Source organism: Myotis brandtii, unplaced genomic scaffold (genome assembly GCF_000412655.1).
Source record: "Myotis brandtii unplaced genomic scaffold, ASM41265v1 scaffold34, whole genome shotgun sequence".
NCBI classification, from domain to species: Eukaryota; Metazoa; Chordata; class Mammalia; order Chiroptera; family Vespertilionidae; genus Myotis; species Myotis brandtii.
In genome coordinates this window covers 3,104,557-3,122,002 of record NW_005363098.1, presented here as the reverse complement: position 1 = coordinate 3,122,002, position 17,446 = coordinate 3,104,557, and the positions used below count along the sequence as shown (strand labels likewise).

General features: G+C 45.2%; 1 protein-coding gene and 1 long non-coding RNA gene across 4 annotated transcripts in view; one reads left to right on the top strand and one right to left on the bottom strand.

Moving 5' to 3' along the window:
* Positions 1 to 14,297, top strand: part of GATB (glutamyl-tRNA(Gln) amidotransferase, subunit B) — an 82,885-nt gene extending 68,588 nt beyond the window's left edge. For 2 of the 3 annotated variants that reach the window (XM_014543881.1, XM_005871413.2), the window contains 3 exons: positions 1,823 to 1,901; positions 9,642 to 9,776; positions 11,082 to 14,297. In XM_014543881.1, the coding sequence (XP_014399367.1) occupies positions 1,823 to 1,901; positions 9,642 to 9,776; positions 11,082 to 11,210 (343 nt within the window). In that variant the 3' untranslated portion in view covers positions 11,211 to 14,297. The remainder of the gene's footprint in view (positions 1 to 1,822; positions 1,902 to 9,641; positions 9,777 to 11,081) is intronic. The other variant, XR_001363125.1, reaches the window with a different exon arrangement.
* Positions 11,799 to 17,440, bottom strand: LOC106726973. Its single transcript, XR_001363126.1, has 2 exons — positions 16,462 to 17,440; positions 11,799 to 16,244 (listed from the first exon to the last, which is right to left on the bottom strand). It is a non-coding gene; the product is annotated as an uncharacterized LOC106726973 (long non-coding RNA).
* Positions 17,441 to 17,446: the final 6 nt, after the last annotated feature.

The window sequence follows — 17,446 nt, the reverse complement described above, 5'->3', positions numbered from 1 at the left end:
TATATCCTGGACTCATATGGGAGTAGAGACCCCGTATTTGTTGTGTGTGTTTTTTTGTATGCTCTAGAATAGCGGTTGCCAACCGGTGGTCTGCAGACCACTGGTGGTCTGTGAGGTCCGGAAGGTTGTCGACCACTGTTCTAGAAATCCAGTTCCACCTCGGTGCTGATTGTGGTTCTGCACAGTCTAATTGGCTGTTGTATTTTCTAGGATTGCAGAGCATCCCAGAAACCCGATTCTGAATGACCAGTCAGTAAGGGTGGGAGGTTGGCAAAAGCTTATTTCCCAGTCCTCTGCCCCTCTTCCTGTTGAGATTTAATCAGGGGGCTTCACAGATGTTCCAGATGCCAACTAATAACATCAGGCACTCTCCAAACCTAATTTCCACAGGAGTCACCTTTATCCATATGTACTTTGGGATAAACAAACACTTGAAGGCTGATGTCTGCCTCCATGTGTTAGCTGCTTTCAGTGAACAATCCTAATGAGGTTTCACTGTACTTGCATCAGACTGCACAGTAAGGCACACCAGGTTAACTTGCATTCGCTTGGTCTGAAATTCATGGAAATTGGCAGAGGCTAAATAGCAGTTTTCTTTTTATTATCTAAGAGCTTACAAAGAAATTAATAGCGAATGATGGCAACCGAGACTCAAACAGAAGGTGTTTTCAAGTGGTGTTAAGCATTTCAGAAGCTTTCATTTACCCCCACAGGCTACCATGCTGTTTATAAGCTGACCCACCCATTTAAAACTAGTCCCTGATGACCTCAGATAGACGGGTTTAATTAGCCTAGTTCAGTGGTCGGCAAACTGCGGCTCGAGAGCCACATGCGGCTCTTTGGCCCCTTGAGTGTGGCTCTTCCACAAAATACCGACTTCTGCGCATGGGGCGCATGGGCCACAAAGTTTCAATTGCACTGTACATGCGCGCCCGCACGTGGTATTTTGTGGAAGAGCCACACTCAAGGGGCCAAAGAGCCGCATTTGGCTCGCGAGCCTCAGTTTGCCGACCACTGGCCTAGTTACTGTATGTGTTTGGAAGTAGCAAAACCATATATTTTAAAAGAAATCTGTAATTCAGTTTTGTTTTTTCAGTAATCTAGGCACTCATACCCCCTCACCCCAACTCCTACCCCTAAGTGTGAATTAATGACACTTTATGTGTTTGTTTGGTCCTTGGCCTTTTGTATCACAGCATCTTGGTAAATAAGTCATGTCCTAGAAGTATAGATAATGAATTCTAAGCCCTGTGTGTCCAGAAAGCTGTTGTGAGCCTTCAGGAGAGAACAGTTTATGAAGATGCCCGTGAGGATGGATAAAGAAGTGGTGGGTAGTCATTGCGTTCCCTTAAAGAAAAGCTCTCATAATAAAAAATAATTTATATTTCCACAGAAACTCTCAAAATGTGGCTTTGTTAGCTGTTTTGTTTGAAGTAATTTTTAGGCTGATCTTTCTGTTGAAAATACTTAATTACTGGGATTGTTGTTGTTTTTTCTTTCCTCATCATAGTTCATGAATTTTGCAGCCACCTCCTTTCTTTGACTAATTAAACTGAGCAATTGTCTGTTGCTACAACGTCTGCCAAGCAGCTGTTATTGTTGGGTGGTAAAACAAAGAAAAACAACACTAGTCACAAAAATTTGTTATATCTTAAAATACAAAATAAATAAAATAAAGCCCAAATGGCGTGTTGTTTTCCTTCCTGGGTGGGAGGTTAATTATTTAAACCTATAAAATCAAGTCTTGCAATTATGAGTAACAGTAAATGGATATGCTGACATGAAATGTGCATTTCTTTTCTCTCCTTTTGGGGGCTGCTAGTCCTGTCACACCTTCTGCACTGGCCGAGCTTCTCAACCTACTGGACCAGAAAGCAATTTCTTCAGCAGCAGCTAAAAAGGTATGTCCCCACTTCCTAAAGCTTCTCCCTGCTCTGCTGTCCCAGCAGAAGTTTTCTGCCATCACTCAGTGAATTTCATAGTTGAAGTAGTAAATGCTTGTAAGTGCTATTTATATGCTGAAAGGTAGAAATATTTTATTTAGCAAATAAAATAAAGCCAGTCTAAGCTAGGCAGGTGATTTGGTTCTCATCTTTGCTAACCAGGGGGAATACTTATTGTTTGACTTGCCTGGAATGTTTCCCAAACTTTTACTTATATAAAAGGCTGGGGCCCTGAAGTTCCTGGGGGCTTCTGACTGTGGAACTTGCCCTCGGCTGTGGGAGGCTCCGGCAGCCTCTGGTGCTCCCTCTCAGCCTCTACAGCCTCCCAGCCCAGGACCAGGGACTCATTTTTCTTTGTCATATGGTTGCCCTTGAAAGTCAGTCATTCAGCAAGGAGGGTGAGGTCAGACAGACTGCCTCACGCTCAGAGAAAATTTTACACACATGCCCAGAGTGTGTGCAAACACAGAACAATAGCATCATTATCATAGGCCACCTATGCCTGGTGCCTCATCTCCGCCTCCGCCTCCGTCTAACAATCTTAAGTGAGTGAAAGATTCCTGGAATTCTGAAAACTCAAATAAGTACCCAGAACGATCAAGAACACCAAGGCAGCCACCTGATCTCCACTTCAGGTATCTGAAGCTGTCGATGAGACAGCCAGAAACTAATGTTATTTTAATGGTGCCTTTTGCATTTAATAGTTATACACATCAACAGTAGTGGCAGATTACAAAGTGAGGCATTGGAAAGTGTCTGCTTTTGGCTAATTAGGAGGCACCATGAAGCATACATCTGCCCATTCGGGGTGAATCTGGAGACAGGAACTGATAAAGGCAGTTTCCCCACCAAGTGAGGCTGACACTGCAGGGCCCTGGCCACCTTCAGGAAAGGATTGTGGTTGCTGGGATGTCAGAGGAATACAAATGTTTATGGCAATGCTCAGCTAGAGCAGAACGATAAGATGGCTGGAGGACAGAAAAAATATGTATGTGCATTAAAGAGCAGATGAATTGTAGCATTTGAAATGACAGGCAAAATCTTCCCCTTTCCGCTCATCTTGCCCCACACACACAAGAAAAGGAAACAAAACAAACAAACCCAGAGCAGTGAATATGATAGGCTCAGTGGGAAGACGAGGAAAATGCTGGAAGGTGCTAACAGCTGGGTTCAGATATAGAGACACTTTTGGATTCTCAATAAACTTGAAGCATGTGAAAAGGGAGGTGGAGTGAATCCTAGCTTCTGGGAGGCAAAGTGAAACGAAAGTCTGATTAGAAAGGTGTGAATTGTGTGCTGCATAAGGAAATCCTCCTTATTTATCATTGCCTTGGTGGTTTTGCTTTATTTTACTTGTTTTCTGAATTTCTGGTGAAAAAAAAATTTTGTTTTTTATGAAGAATCCATCCTTCTGGTATATATGCATGGGAATGGTATTCATCCAGTATTAATGGTAGTTATTTCAAGGTGCTAGAATTTGAAAATCTCTATATTTTCCTGTATTACCTAAACTTTTTTTTATTTCTATAGCTTTATAATATAGTTTGAAATTGGGGAATGTGATGTCTCTGGTTTTGTTCTTTTTTTCTTAGGATTGCTTTGGCTATTAGAGTCTTTTGTGGTACCATACAAATTTCAGGATTTTTTGTTCTATTTCTGTGAAAAATGCTATTGGGATTTGGATAAGGATTAAATTGACTCTGTAGATTCCTTTAGGTAACATGGACATTTTAACAATGTTAATTTTTCTAGTCCATGAACACGGAATATCTTTCCATTTCCTTTGTTTTCTTCATTTCTTTCAGAATTGTATTGCAGTTTTCAGTGTATAGGTCTTCCACATCCTTAGTTAAGCTTATTCCTAGGTATCTTATTCTTTTTGTAGTGATGGTAAATGGGATTTTTTTCCTCGTTTCTCTTTCTGATAGTTCGTTGTTAGTAGAGAGAAATGCAACACATTTTTGCATATTGATTTTGTATCCTGCAACTTTACTGAGTTTATTACTTCTAATAGTTTTCTGATAGTCTTTAGGGTTATCCACATATAAAATCATGTCATCCACAAATAATGATACTTTTACTTTTTCCCCAGTTTGGATCCCTTTTGTTTTTTCTTGCCTAACTGCTCTGGCGAGGGCTTCCAGTACTATGTGAATAGAAGTGGCAAGAGTGGGCATCCTTGTCTTGTTCCTGATCCTAGAGGGAAAGTGTTCAGTTGTTAGCTGTTGTCATGTGGCCTATATTGTGTTGTGTTGCGGTACTTTCCTTCTAAACCCATTTTGAGAGTTTTGTCATAAATGGATGTTGTATCTTGTCGAGTGCTTTTCATGTCTATTGAGATTATCAAGATTGTTAACCTTCATTTTGTCATTTCCTTGTGTCTACTTTAAACAAAAATCAACAAAAACCTTTGTGCTAGATAGTGTTACATGTCATGCATACAAATGATTTTATGTTTTTTACCTCCTTTTAGTATTTTGGTTCTTTCCACATTTTTCTATGCCCTGCTTTTCTTAGGGTTTGTGCTGATGTTTGTTCCTTTTAGAAGGATGATCTTTCACAATACTTGCCTCTGACCAGAGGGGATGCCCCTCCCTGACACCTCCCCTCAATAGGTCTTTCCTCCACTTTCTGACCCTGGAAGCCCCCAGGATAGGTGAAGGGCCTGCCTGCTTTCCTTCCAGATACCTTAAAACAAGCTTTAGCTAGAGAAACACTTGGGGAGTGGGTAAGAGGATGTGTGAATTCAGTCACCAGGGAACTGAAGGCTGAGTTTCTGTCCCCATTTCAGAGCTGGCTCAGTGGCCGTGGTGCGATTGGGGTTCCCAGTTTGTATTACCCAATATTTTGGTGGGCATTTATTAGTACAGAGGACCAGCATGGCACTGGGAATTCCTTGTTCTGTATGTGTGCCTTGAGTGGGCAGCAGCTTCATGCCTGGCCAAAAAACATTGCACTTTGATAGCACTTCCCAGGGTGGTAATTAAACACAGACAAAAGCTGAGGATTTATGCTGCACCATGACGCTGGCAACTACAGAGGCCATTACATTTGCTGCAAGAGGGCCAGGGGAGGAAGCCTGTGGCCCTTCGGTGGCTCCCACCCCGCTAGGTTCCAGCAAGGAGTGCACATTCTGTCTTAAATAGGAATGAGTAGAGGTTTGGACCAGTGGGGTCTACAGTGTCAGACCAGGGGTCTGGAGCGGGGCTACAATGGCCACTGACTAATGAGGGAAGTTAATAAGCTGATGTGTTCTAACTCCATGAGTAGAGACACTCCAGCCACCAGGCTCCCCTTGGTTCCTGGAGGCCCCTGAAATGTGTTTCTCTCGTGTCCCTCCTTTGTACCCCACCTCACCCTTCTTTCTCAGGGAGCAGCCAGTCTCTGTATTTGAAAGCATCAGTCCTTGTGTTGTCCTGCTTTTCCTCTGAATGGTGCGGTTTGGCAATGATCCCCGAGCTGCTCCACATTGCCTCTATTCTGGTGATTTGGGCTCAAGCAAATCCCACCAGTGTTTGAGCCTGTCGGTACCAGCCGTGTGAGGTGCCAGGCCTAGGCTGACAACCTGGTCGACTTGCTCAGATCTGCGTGGCCCCTGAGACTGGCAGGTGTGCCTGCCGCAAAGCCATGAGCTTCCCCGCCTCCTTTCCTAGAAGGGTTGCTGCATAGATTCTTTATAAGAGTCCTCACAGGTGATTTTTGCTTTGAGCCAGAGATCTGGAGTCTCTTGAGATCTTCACTCTTTTTTTCCTGAATGTTGGACAATTTTAACTGAGAACTTCTTTTAGGAGACTATCGTGATGGACAAAATAAACACTGGTCAAAGTCTAAGTACCTACCAGTAGGGGATAATTATGATAAATATATTTGATGGATATTAGCTTTTCATTAATTATAAGGAAGCACTTCTGCAATAAATGAAACAAAAATAGGCCACAAATTGTATATACATTATGGTCACAATTATGTTACAAAACAGAAAGACAAAAATGGGAAGGGAAAACTCCAAAATACTAACCTTGTTTATCCTGAGGGAATGGGAATACAGGTGATTTCTTTTTATCTTTTCTATTTTCCCTTATTTTCTACAGTGATTGTGTATTAACTTTTATAATTAGAAACAATGGTTTTCATTGGATTTATTGGGGTGACATCTATAATAAAAGGGTAATATGCTAATTAGACTGGACAGCCAAACGACCTTACAGGTGGCATTCTGGATGAAGCCATGGCGGCGGGGGCTGAGGCAGAGGCAGTTAGTGGTGATCAGGCAGGCAGAGTGGTTAGGGGCAATGAGGCAGTTGAGCAGTTAGGGGTGATCAGGCCAGCAGGCAGGCCAGCAGTTAGGAGCCAGCGGTCCCGGATTGCAAGAGGGATGTCTGACTGCCGGTTCGGACATCCCCCAAGGGGTCCTGGATTGTGAGAGGGTGCAGGCCAGGCTGAGGGACTCCCCTCCCCCCCTGCACAAATTTCATGCATCCAACCTTTAGTCTATATATATAAAAGGCTGGTATGCAAAGTGTCTCCTCAGGAGTTCAACCGGGAGACCGATCACTTGCTATGATGTGCACTGGCCACCAGGGGATGGCGTGGAACAAAAGGAGGCCCTGGCCAGCAGCTGGAAGGCCTCAATCAGCCCTGATCGCCGGCCAGGCCTAGGGACCATACCCGTGCACGAATTTCATGCACCAGGCCTCGGGTTGGTTAATAAAATTGTATAGATTTCAGGTGCACAGTTCTATAATACATCATCTGTATATTGTATGTTCATCACCCTAAGTCAAGTCTCCTTCCATCACCATTTATCCCCCCTTCCCTCTGGTAATCACTATACTGTTGTCTGTGTCTATGAGTTGGCAAATGTCTTTTATTATTCAGTAGCTTGTCCCCTTGTTCTGTTGATGGCTTCCTTCTACACAAAAACTTTTTAGTTTATGTAGTCCCATTTGTTTTTCTTTCCTTTTGTTTCCCTTGCCTGAGAAGACATATCTAAACAAATATTGCTAAGAGTAATGTCAAAGGATTTACTGCCTGTGTTTTCCTCCAGGAGCTCCATGGTCTCAGGTCTTACACCCAAGTCCCAGTCCATTCTGAGTTCACTCCTGTATATAGAGTAAGAATGTGGTCCAGTCTCACTTTCCTGATAAGTATCTGTTCAGCTTTCTCAACACACCATTCACCTAAGAGACTGTCTTTACCCCACTGTACACCCTTGCCTCCTGTTAGAGGTCAGTTGACGATATAGATATGGGCTTACCTCTGGGCTCTCCACTCTGCCCCATCGATCCGTATATCTGTCCCCATACCAGCACCACACTGCCTTGACCACCATAGCCCTAAAGTCAGGTAATGTGATGCCTCCAGCTTTGTTTTTTCTCAAGATTGCTTTGGCGTTGACCCCATGGAGTAGATGTTGCTTTAGCAGGGTTCTGGTACCAGCCAGGTCTGCCTTTCAAGTGTGTCATTTGTGGAGCTGGTTGGGTGGTGCTCTCGTGTGGTCTGAAGTCAACCACTGGGTGTGTTGGTTCTGGAGCCTCTTGGGAGGGGCCCTGGTGCAGGCCAAGGTCAGCCAATGCTTCTGCCAGGCTTGGGGCTACAAAGTAATCTGTGGTTGGCCGCTTGCGCTGGGCTTGGACACTCTGCTGCAACCCAGCCTGGCTGCCACTGTGCTGGGCTTGAACCCTTTGGTGGGTACCACCGTGTGAGCTGAGGCCACCACCACTTGTGTTGGGCATGTGGCTGCTTAGTTGAGACTATGTTCCAAGCCAAACTGGCCACGGCCTATACCAGGCTTGGGGCCACCTGACAGGAGTTACAATGCAAGTTGAGACTGGTCGTCACTTGTGCCAGGCTTGGAGCCACTTATCAAGAGGTACAGAGTATGCCAGGTTGGCTTCTGCTTGTTTGGGGTTTGTGGACCTTTGAGATATTTTACGAAAGTCCATAGCATGAGCCAAGGCAGGCCACTTGTGTGGAGGAACCACTAGAAGTGGCTCAAGTCGGGCAAGCAAGTTGGGTGGGAGGACATAACACCAGGGCAGGGTGAAATGGTGGTAGCCAGTTTGATGGAGAGCTCAGATTTGGCACCCACCTGTACCAGGCTGGCAGGATGGGAGAAGAGCTCACCAAAGGAGCAGCGGCTTTTGCCAGCACTTCTGTCTCCAGAGAGAGCTGCCGTCAGCCCTGAAGCCAATCAGTTTAACCCAGCTGTGGGCAAACTACGGCCCGCTTGAAATGAATAAAACTAAAAAAAAAAAAGACCGTACCCTTTTATGTAATGATGTTTACTTTGAATTTATATTAGTTCACACAAACACTCCATCCATGCTTTTGTTCTGGCCCTCCGGTCCAGTTTAAGAACACATTGTGGCCCTCGAGTCAAAAAGTTTGCCCACCCCTGGTTTAACTCCTCACCCTATGTCCCTGGTGCTTTTCTAGCTGCTGCCACTGTGCTGGGAGCCCAGAGCAAGTGAGTTTGGAAGCAAGCAGGTCTGTGCGTGGACCCTCAAAAGAGGAATGCTGGGTCTCCAGCAGCCTTCCGTCTCACTCCCATGCAATCCCTGCTGGTTTTTCACAGCCGGATGTTGTGGGGACTTCTCTTCCCAGCACTGGTGCCCTGGGCTGAGACCCCGTTGCTCTTCAGGGGGGCCTCTGTAGCGGAGATATCTTCCTGATTCTTAATCTCCACACCATGGACATGGGGACCTGCCCATTCCACCTCTCCACCCCTCCTGCCATTCTCAACGCAGCCTCTTCTTTACAGGACTTCTGTTTAGCTTGTCCTCAGGTGGTTTTCAGTGATAATTGTTCTAGAATTTAGTTGTAATTTTTTTGTGGGTGTGGGAGAAGGCAAGCACAGCTGTTACCTACTCTGGCTCTTGACCGAAGTCCTATGGGCTAATTACTGACCAGCTATTTTTCTGGGAGGGATGGTTCATCCTTGGCCCAAGTTCGTCCTTGGTCTTAGGGGTGCTCAATGCTAACTGTAGGCCAAGATTAAGGAGGTGCTGCATGAGACACACGGGACACCACCTCTTCCAGCTCACACTAGAAAAATGAGAGGAATGAGGAAAACTGCCCCCAGAAATGCCTTTTTAAAAAATATTTTCCTTTTTCCAACTTTGATAAGCAGAAAAGTACAAACATTATTGATCATCCTAGTCAGATCTGGGGCCAGGTCCCTATGGATTATTATTTCTGTTTTTAGTTATTTTTCATTTTGTATCTTCATTATGGGGCCACTTTCTTGCTCCCCTAAAATTATGTTTCTGAGCAGGCTGGGTTTTCTGAACCTCATCTAGGAGCAGTGGCTAACTCCTGCCGCCTGTGAGGCGCCATCCTTCACCACACTGATTTCAGTTAATTAATTCATTGGACAGGAGACAGCTGGGCCTGGCCCTCCTGCTCCTGTCAGCAGGAGCCTGTGAGTAACCATCTCACACCTCATCTAACCCCTCCCTGCTGGTGGCTGAGTCAGCTGGTGGGGAGTACCTCTCTCTGCAGTGTGGCCTCCTGCTCTGCTTCCAGGGAGCAGCTCAGCATGGGGAGACCCCAGGTGTGTCTGCATTCACCGTAGAGCAGCTTCCTCCCAGATGCATCAGGAGAGGCAGGTCACCACGTGGGCCACACCCGCAGCTGGGAATTCATTGCATCTGCTTGCTGACTTCTCTTCCCTCTCTCCCTGCTTCTGGCCTGCAGGTGTTTGAGGAGCTATGGAGGAGCGGAGGGAAGACTCCAGCACAGATAGTTTCAGAAAAGAGGCTTGAACTAATGCAGGATCAAGAGGCCCTGGAACAGCTCTGCCAAGCCACAATGGAGGAACATCCTCAAGTGGTAATTACCACCCACAGGGTGAGGAGGATCTTAGGTGCAGCTGGAGGAGGGGCCAGCCTGAGGACACAGCCAAGAGCCTGTCCACAGCTCCCTGTAACAGCAACCCAGAGGCGCTTCCTAGTAATGGCTGATCCAGTTTCATCAGTAATTCCCTAAGTATTTATGTCAGTTTTTAGCTCAATGGATGAGCTAAAGATCAAGGGATGAAAGTAGGTGAATATTAGAAAAATACAGCTTTTCCCATGTAAAAGGAAGATTCACCCTGCAGTTTAATTTCATGGCCTTTCAGTTGAAAGGGTAGTTCTCAGACTCAATACCCAAGTTTTAACCTCCTGGGCACAAGGCCCTCCCAGGCATGTGGCTTCTGAACATGTTGTGCCCGCCCTGCTTCATGAGGAGGTCCTCAGTAATACACCAGCAGGGGTGGCTGCAGAGGGCAAAGATGCTAGGAAAACACGTTAGCTTCATGCCATTAACAGGTGGAAAGAAAAGCAGAAAAAATTATTTGTAAATTATGGAGCAAATCCTTAACAGGAGCATAGCTGAAAACCAAGTCATTTTGTGTTCTGAGCATGGAACAAAATAGAAAAGCTACGATGAGTAGCATCCCTCCCTCCCCAAATCTAATTATATTGTCTAGAGATTTTTCACTGGGGGAAAGTGACTAGTACCTCTTTCAGAATAATAGCCACCTACCCATCAGCTTGCCAGGGACACTCAGCTCTGGAAAGTGCTCTTGACAAGGAAAATGAGCCTGCACTGGGACTTGGGAACCTCTGTCCTTTTGCCTTAGCCACAGTGACCTATAAAGTTACACTTTTAGTTTCAGACTCATTCCATAACACTGAGTGCACATACTCACAGGCTTTATTGCCCATCCAGGCGCTGCAGAGCAGGAGGGCGGAGCCAGTGGCCCTGGCACCACAGTGCAGTGCCCCCTCCCCGCATCCACATGCTCGGGGAGAGTCGCCATTCCATGGTTTTATTTTCTAGTAAACAGGAGTTGAAGCCTTCTGGGGAGAAGGAGACCTGCATGTCACTGCCTGCTGACCTCCATGGAGGCCCTGAGAGGCGCCTCGCCCTGGTCAGTATGACGCAGCACAGTCCTCTGTCCCTACCAGTTGGGAGACAGAGTGGCAGGATCTCCGACAGGAACCTAGAAAATGCCTCAGATTTTCACACACCCCCCTTTCCTTCTCTCATACTAAAAGAAACAATTTAAATTTCAGTAAATATAAACCTTAATTTAGGATTTTTAGGTGTTGGTCTATATTTTCTCCTCTCAAACAATTTCTGTCTTTAAAGGTAATGGATCTGAAGAAGGGAAACCCCAGAGCTATAAATAAACTGATCGGCTTGGTCCGAAAAGCGACTCTCAACCGAGCAGACCCGACTGTGATAAAGGAGATGCTGGAGAAGCAGCTGTCATCATGAGATATTTCGGTCCCTCTGCCTGAGGGAGATAGTGGAGCCATACACAGAACCGGAGCCTTGAAACCCAACGTCTGTGAGTGAGCTCAACATGCTGGCATCCCCAATCCCTGGGCCTCGGGTGCCACCCCCACAGGCCAGCAGCCTCACCTGTTTGCATCATTGACATCAAAACGACTCCATCATAGCTGCAAAGGTGGTTAAGAACTAGCACATTCTAGTGCGTAATAATTCTGAACTAAATGAGACATGCTGTTTCCGATACTGTTACCTTTCTAAGAAAAAGTTCATTACGCAGTTCTTTCAACAAATATTTCTGAGCACATCCTAAGGGCCAGCAGTGATCGAAAGAGACCAGAATCTGGGTGCAGTATTTTAGACCTAAAACAAGGGTGATGAAGAGGAAAGAGGAAGACAGCAAGATAAATCCATTGACAGTGTAGACAGTGTGTTTAGATTGGTCTTTGTTAGGGCAGGGAAGGAGAATGTTAGTCACCCATCCACTGAGTAGAAGTGGTGCCTGTTCAACGCCCTAGGAAGCCATGCTCTGAGAATGGATTTTTTTCTTTTTGGTAAAATAGACAACAGAAGTTTTCAAATAAATTTAATGAATAAAATATGTACTGAAATACCACATTAAAAATTAACATACACTTTAAAGATTGCGCAGTTGACAATTCCCCTGCCCCCTCAGGCCAAAAGAGATAAAAAGAGAAATAAGTTGTAACATTAAATTGATCTGTTTTGCCTGGAAAGAATAAGATTATAAACTGACAAATCAAAATTTTGACCTTTAATGGTAATTGTGGTGCCGTTAACAGCATCTCCGTGAAGTCGGGTGCCTTTGCCGCTGTTCTCATGACAGTAATACTATTTCTGTCCATCGCACTGGGACGCCCCTTTATCCATTTTATTGCCTTTTTACCTCTGACTCACAATGCTTAAAGACCAGTTTTGTAAGTGGTGGTTTTTAAAAGCACATGTCAAATTGTGACATAAATGAGAGAGGGAACATTTTGGAAGCCCTACTTTTACACTGAATTCTTTAGCCTACGAAGAAAAGTATAAACATTGCCAGCATGAATGGTGCTCCAGTGGCAACTGGAGAAAAGTGGACCTTCCCTCATCACCAGTTTAGCAGTGAATGTCACAGACGCAGGACTTCCTAACTAGGTAATGAAAGAAGCGTCCCTCTGGCTGATTTAGAATTAGAATATGTTATACCACCCAGGAAGCCATGTGCCCCACATTCTGTCCCAATACTGACAACCACTGGGCCTAAAAGTAAAGTATTACCACTGAACCTCTTTTCTTTTCAAGAGAGAAAGGCAAGTCCATTCTCTCTCACCACACAAGTCTCGGAATTAATTACAAACAGGCAAGGGCAGTGTGAGGTTGGAATCTGGCAGGATCATTATTTTACAAAGGTCTGGCTTCTTAGTCATCAAACTTTACAGAATGCACTGGAGGAGCTTTTCAAACCATTGGAAATCAAGGGCTGGCTTAAACTGTTATGTCAAGTGCACGCTGTATTATGGACTGGCCATTCCCAGAGCTTCACCAAGCTGACTGTGGTCCAACTCTGATGGCTGCTGCGGTACTGAAACCCTAAAAATCAGACTGTTGTGTGGTTATAACTGCTTATGAGAAAAAGAAAAATCCAACCACAGCTCAGATACCTTACTTGGAACCTGACTAGATATTTGGAAGATATGTTCACGTACCCTAAGAAATCCACCAAATCTGGCTCTGCTCATAATAGGCCTCAGAGAAATACAATGTTAAATACAGTACTTCTTTGCAAGGGTATGATTTAGTCTGTTTGTTTGCTATTTAGGGGCAAATCTCATTAAAATGTATAAGCTGTCGGATTCCAATGACAGATGGCAATGGCTTCACCTGTGGCACCATAGGTGAAGCCATTGCCATCTGTCTTTGGAATCCGCACACCTGTAAGCTGGGAGGGGAATGTGTTAGAAACAGGCTGTCCCCCAGGTCAGCCTGGCCAGGTGCAGGCTATGTGTTGTGTTGCTTGAGGAGGTTGCTTGGTTGGTTATGGTGGGAGGGGAGGAATGTCAGCCTCAGGACTCACCGTGCTTCTTGGCACAGAATAAGTACTTAGTAAAAGTTCATTAATTTATAAAATGAAATGAATTTGTTGGGGGGCCCCTTTGTATGAGAAGTTGGTGCCCACTTTGTTGGATCTCTTCGTCTAGGAAGGAGCTTCCTGTCTGCAGGCCTGTGCATCACGGTGAACTGTTCCTACCTGTCAAGGTGCAGGTAGCCCAGGAAAAAGCATGTTGATCATTATTTATGCCAAGTTAAGGATGTGTTACCTGAGCTTCACACACTGCCCATCTTTTTTGTAATTATTGCTAACCTTTACAATAAGAAGGTTGGAAGAAGGCCATGAAATTTTTGAAAGTAACACATCCTCCTGGGGCTTTGAGTTAGCTGGTTAATTCAATGTACAGCTTATGGCCACCACCCACAATTTGTTGTGTTTTTCATTTCTGTTGCATTTAGCTGCATCATTCAAGGATTCCGCATGGTGACTATTTTGGAAAAGAACACTAAATCTCTCTGAAAGGCCATGTTCCTTATTACAGAAGCCGCGTGGAAACGGCCGCCATGCTTCTTCAGCAGATTGGAGACAAATGCACCCGGGGATTGTTAAAGAAGAGAGCTGACCCCCGATTGTGAAGTGCAACGCATCTGACTAAAATCCAATCTCACTGCCTGCCTTCATCAAACAACTTAGCAGAAATCAATTAAGTAACATTGTCAGTACCAAATTCCCTCTTTTAAATGTCTCCAGGGCAAAAAAGGGCTAGTTATAGGTGGGCCTTGTGTAGACTTGTGCCAGTGAAAAGTCAGCTGATGCGCTAAACAGCACAGACTTCTGCAGTCTCAGCTCCACGAAATTTATAATTTGGCCTAAGAGCTTCCATCACTCTTGTCAGGCTCTGCAATGACATAGGAAACCTAAGTGCCCCCAGAGGTGCCTAAAGGACATACTGAACTCGTGCTGGCAGAACCTACGAGCAGCCTTGCTACTTGTGAGTGACAGCGAGTTAGGTCAGCTCACATGTAAAACAGGAACAAAACTCACAATGACCCAACAGGACAGGAAGGGTCAGTCCTGCCTAAAATCTTTCTTCATTTCAGATCCCAAGTGCAGAAGCTGCAGAACTGAAGCTTCCTCCCACCGCGTGCCTGTGCTCCCTACAGGACTTCACCGAAACTCTTTCACTAAAGCCCGTTTATCCAGTTAATGAGCTGCCTGGGTAATCAGTCCTCAGAACAAGTAATGGCCCAATAAATGCTGGGACGTGGAGAGGATTTACTGAGGCAGAATTATCCTGAAAACAAGGCTTCGTCTTCCAGGCGCTCTTTCTTTAAAAAGCATTAGGTTTATGATGGTCATTCAAACAAAAAAACAAAAAGTCGACTCCATTCTCTCTAAATATTTCCTCAATGATGTGATTTAAGGATGGAGTGTAAACTGGCTTGACAGTGTTCTATTTTAAGCTGTTATTTGGTGGGGAATTGATGTTGTGTGATTTATAGAATGATGGCAGCAGCAGGAAGGGGCCTGAGAATATCTACTTAGCACTTAAAGCTAATATGGCATCAGCTACCAGAGGACTGCTGTTTCCAGGAAGAGCCAGTACTACAAAGCCACGAATTACACTGGCCTGGGCCGAGGACTGGAAGGGGCATATTCAGTAGTAGCCTTCCGACAGTAAGCTGTTTCATAAACATCGCAAGCATGCCTGCCAGTTCAGTAAACACAGGGCAGGTAGTTAGCAATTACATTGTACTGCCCTTAAATGAGAACTGCAGGGGATGCTGTGGACATTTAACATCACACCAGTGACATGCCTCACCCCTGCGGGGGCAGCCCTTCCCTCATGAAAGCAACCTAGACACACTGGTCTGGTTCAGAATGCATCACAAACCCCACACGGGTCTGGAAACCAGCCCACACACCACTGCAACCAAGCTGATCTGATGCAGAGACCTCTGAAACCAGGCGCAGTCGGGCACCAGGGGCTGCCAGATGGGACAGGCAATGGAGTACTCGCATACCCTGCTTCCAGACTGTTCCTAATGGGACGCCCTCCTGACAACCACGTTACCACAATGACAGCCACTTGCTATGGAGGAGGCATCCTGAGGGCCCCTGGACACACTGAACACATCCTCTCTCCAGGTGACAGACACAGTGCCAGCCCCAAAACAGCAAAGCATTTTCCAGAGTAAAGGGTGGGCAAAAGTGGGTTTACAGTTTGTGAGTACATGAAACAGAGTTTATTCTTCAGTTATTAATTATTGTTATTTGTATAACAATATAAAACTACTTTTGCCCACCTCTGTAATACTAAGAGAAATGGGGACAATTTTATAATTCCTCTAAATACCAGGAGAAGAAAGAATCCATTGATAAAGAAAATCCCACCACTAATTGGTTACTCTGGCATCATGGCTGACAACTTCTTGGCTACGAAATTATCATTTTCCCCCTCCCCCCAAATTGTATTTGAGCTAAACTCAACTTGAAATTTCTTTGTTTAAAAATTTAAGAACATTTCCTTGGCTGTTTTGAAAAATCAATTTTAAATATCTCCTTGCTCTCATATACTTTATACCACAAAACTCACTTCATCTGAACTGAACCCCAGACCCTAAATATGAGTGGAGGTTAATGTTCTGATGTTCCAGGAACCCCTGACTGGCCTTCGCCGGCCTGGGCCATCAGGCCAGACACCGTGACGCCAGCCTCAGGGCTTCCCCCAAGGCTCTGCCCACGTCTTCCGCAAGTAGCGCAGCATTGGATGTGCCAACCTGTCTACATGGAAAAGTATCTCTACTCTTGGGCCACATTTTAGAGCATGCCAGATATCTTTAATTTTTCCCCAAAACTTATTACAGAAATATTTCTATGTGACCAGAATATTTTACTTCATTATCAGGACTTGTTCCCACCCAGAGTTTCCAGCCTCCCCCACCTCCTGCACAGTATCTTCATATCTACTAGACCAGCCGTGGGCAAACTACGGCCCGCGGGCCGGATCCGGCCCGTTTGAAATGAATAAAACTAAAAAAAAAAAAAAGACCGTACCCTTTTATGTAATGATGTTTACTTTGAATTTATATTAGTTCACACAAACACTCCATCCATGCTTTTGTTCCGGCCCTCCGGTCCAGTTTAAGAACCCTTTGTGGGCCTCGAGTCAAAAAGTTTGCCCACCCCTGTACTAGACCAGTGTTCATTCCTCCAACCCCCTAGGATATGCTCTTCTACTTACAGCCTCAGTCCTTCAGTTTTCCCCTGGCACATCCACACCTTCTGTAAACCATCCTTACTAACCCACCTGGCTGTTCCACTCAACCAAATGGGTTTTCTGGTTTTCCAGAATGTATTTCCAGGTCAGGTTTCTGAATTAATGGTGTAAAACCCTGGACACAATACTCTGCAGTGGATTCAGATACACGAACCAGTTTCCAATGTCAAACAGAGAGGTTAATGTGAATTTGCTACCAGCACCCAACCACTGGAGTTTATTTTCCTGCCTCTCCAGACACTGGTCATCTCTCCTGTAAAGTAAGTCTACTTCAGTACTTATTTAATAAGTATTAAAAGCCCACACCACCACCAGGTAATGGAGAGAAACGTAAACCAAGCCTAAAAGCTTAAAGAATAGTTTCCAGATGTGACTTCAGCATCTTATGTACCTAGGAAGTCCAAACTGGAACACAAATACTTGTGCAAAACAAAGGGAGAGGATAATAACTTACAGCTTACATTCCATCTTTCTGCTCTCTTTCTTTTTCCCTTTTCCAGTGGAGACTTGGTTGTGCAAATGCAAGCAGGCGCCGGAAGCCCACTACAGGCCAGTCTGTTGGGCCTCGTGGGTTCTGACTGCTGTACCACAGCTGGGCAAACCATTTTTCAAGCCAGACTAATTTCCAGTTGGAAATGTGCAATGAATCGGTGTCTTTGGTTTCTTGCTTAGACTTGGAAACACTGCGAGGTTGGCCCCTAAAAGCCGCTCTCAGTTCACCGCTGCATCAAGGTCCCTAGACCACAACGGGTGGCCTCTGCTCTGCAGGGCCTCAGGTACAGTTGCTTCTTCCACTCCCCTCCTGACCAAGAGGCTGATTAAAACCAAACCAGTGCTCCTGAGGCACAGCCACCAGACCTGTGGCTGCCCAATACCCTGTCGCCTCCCGCC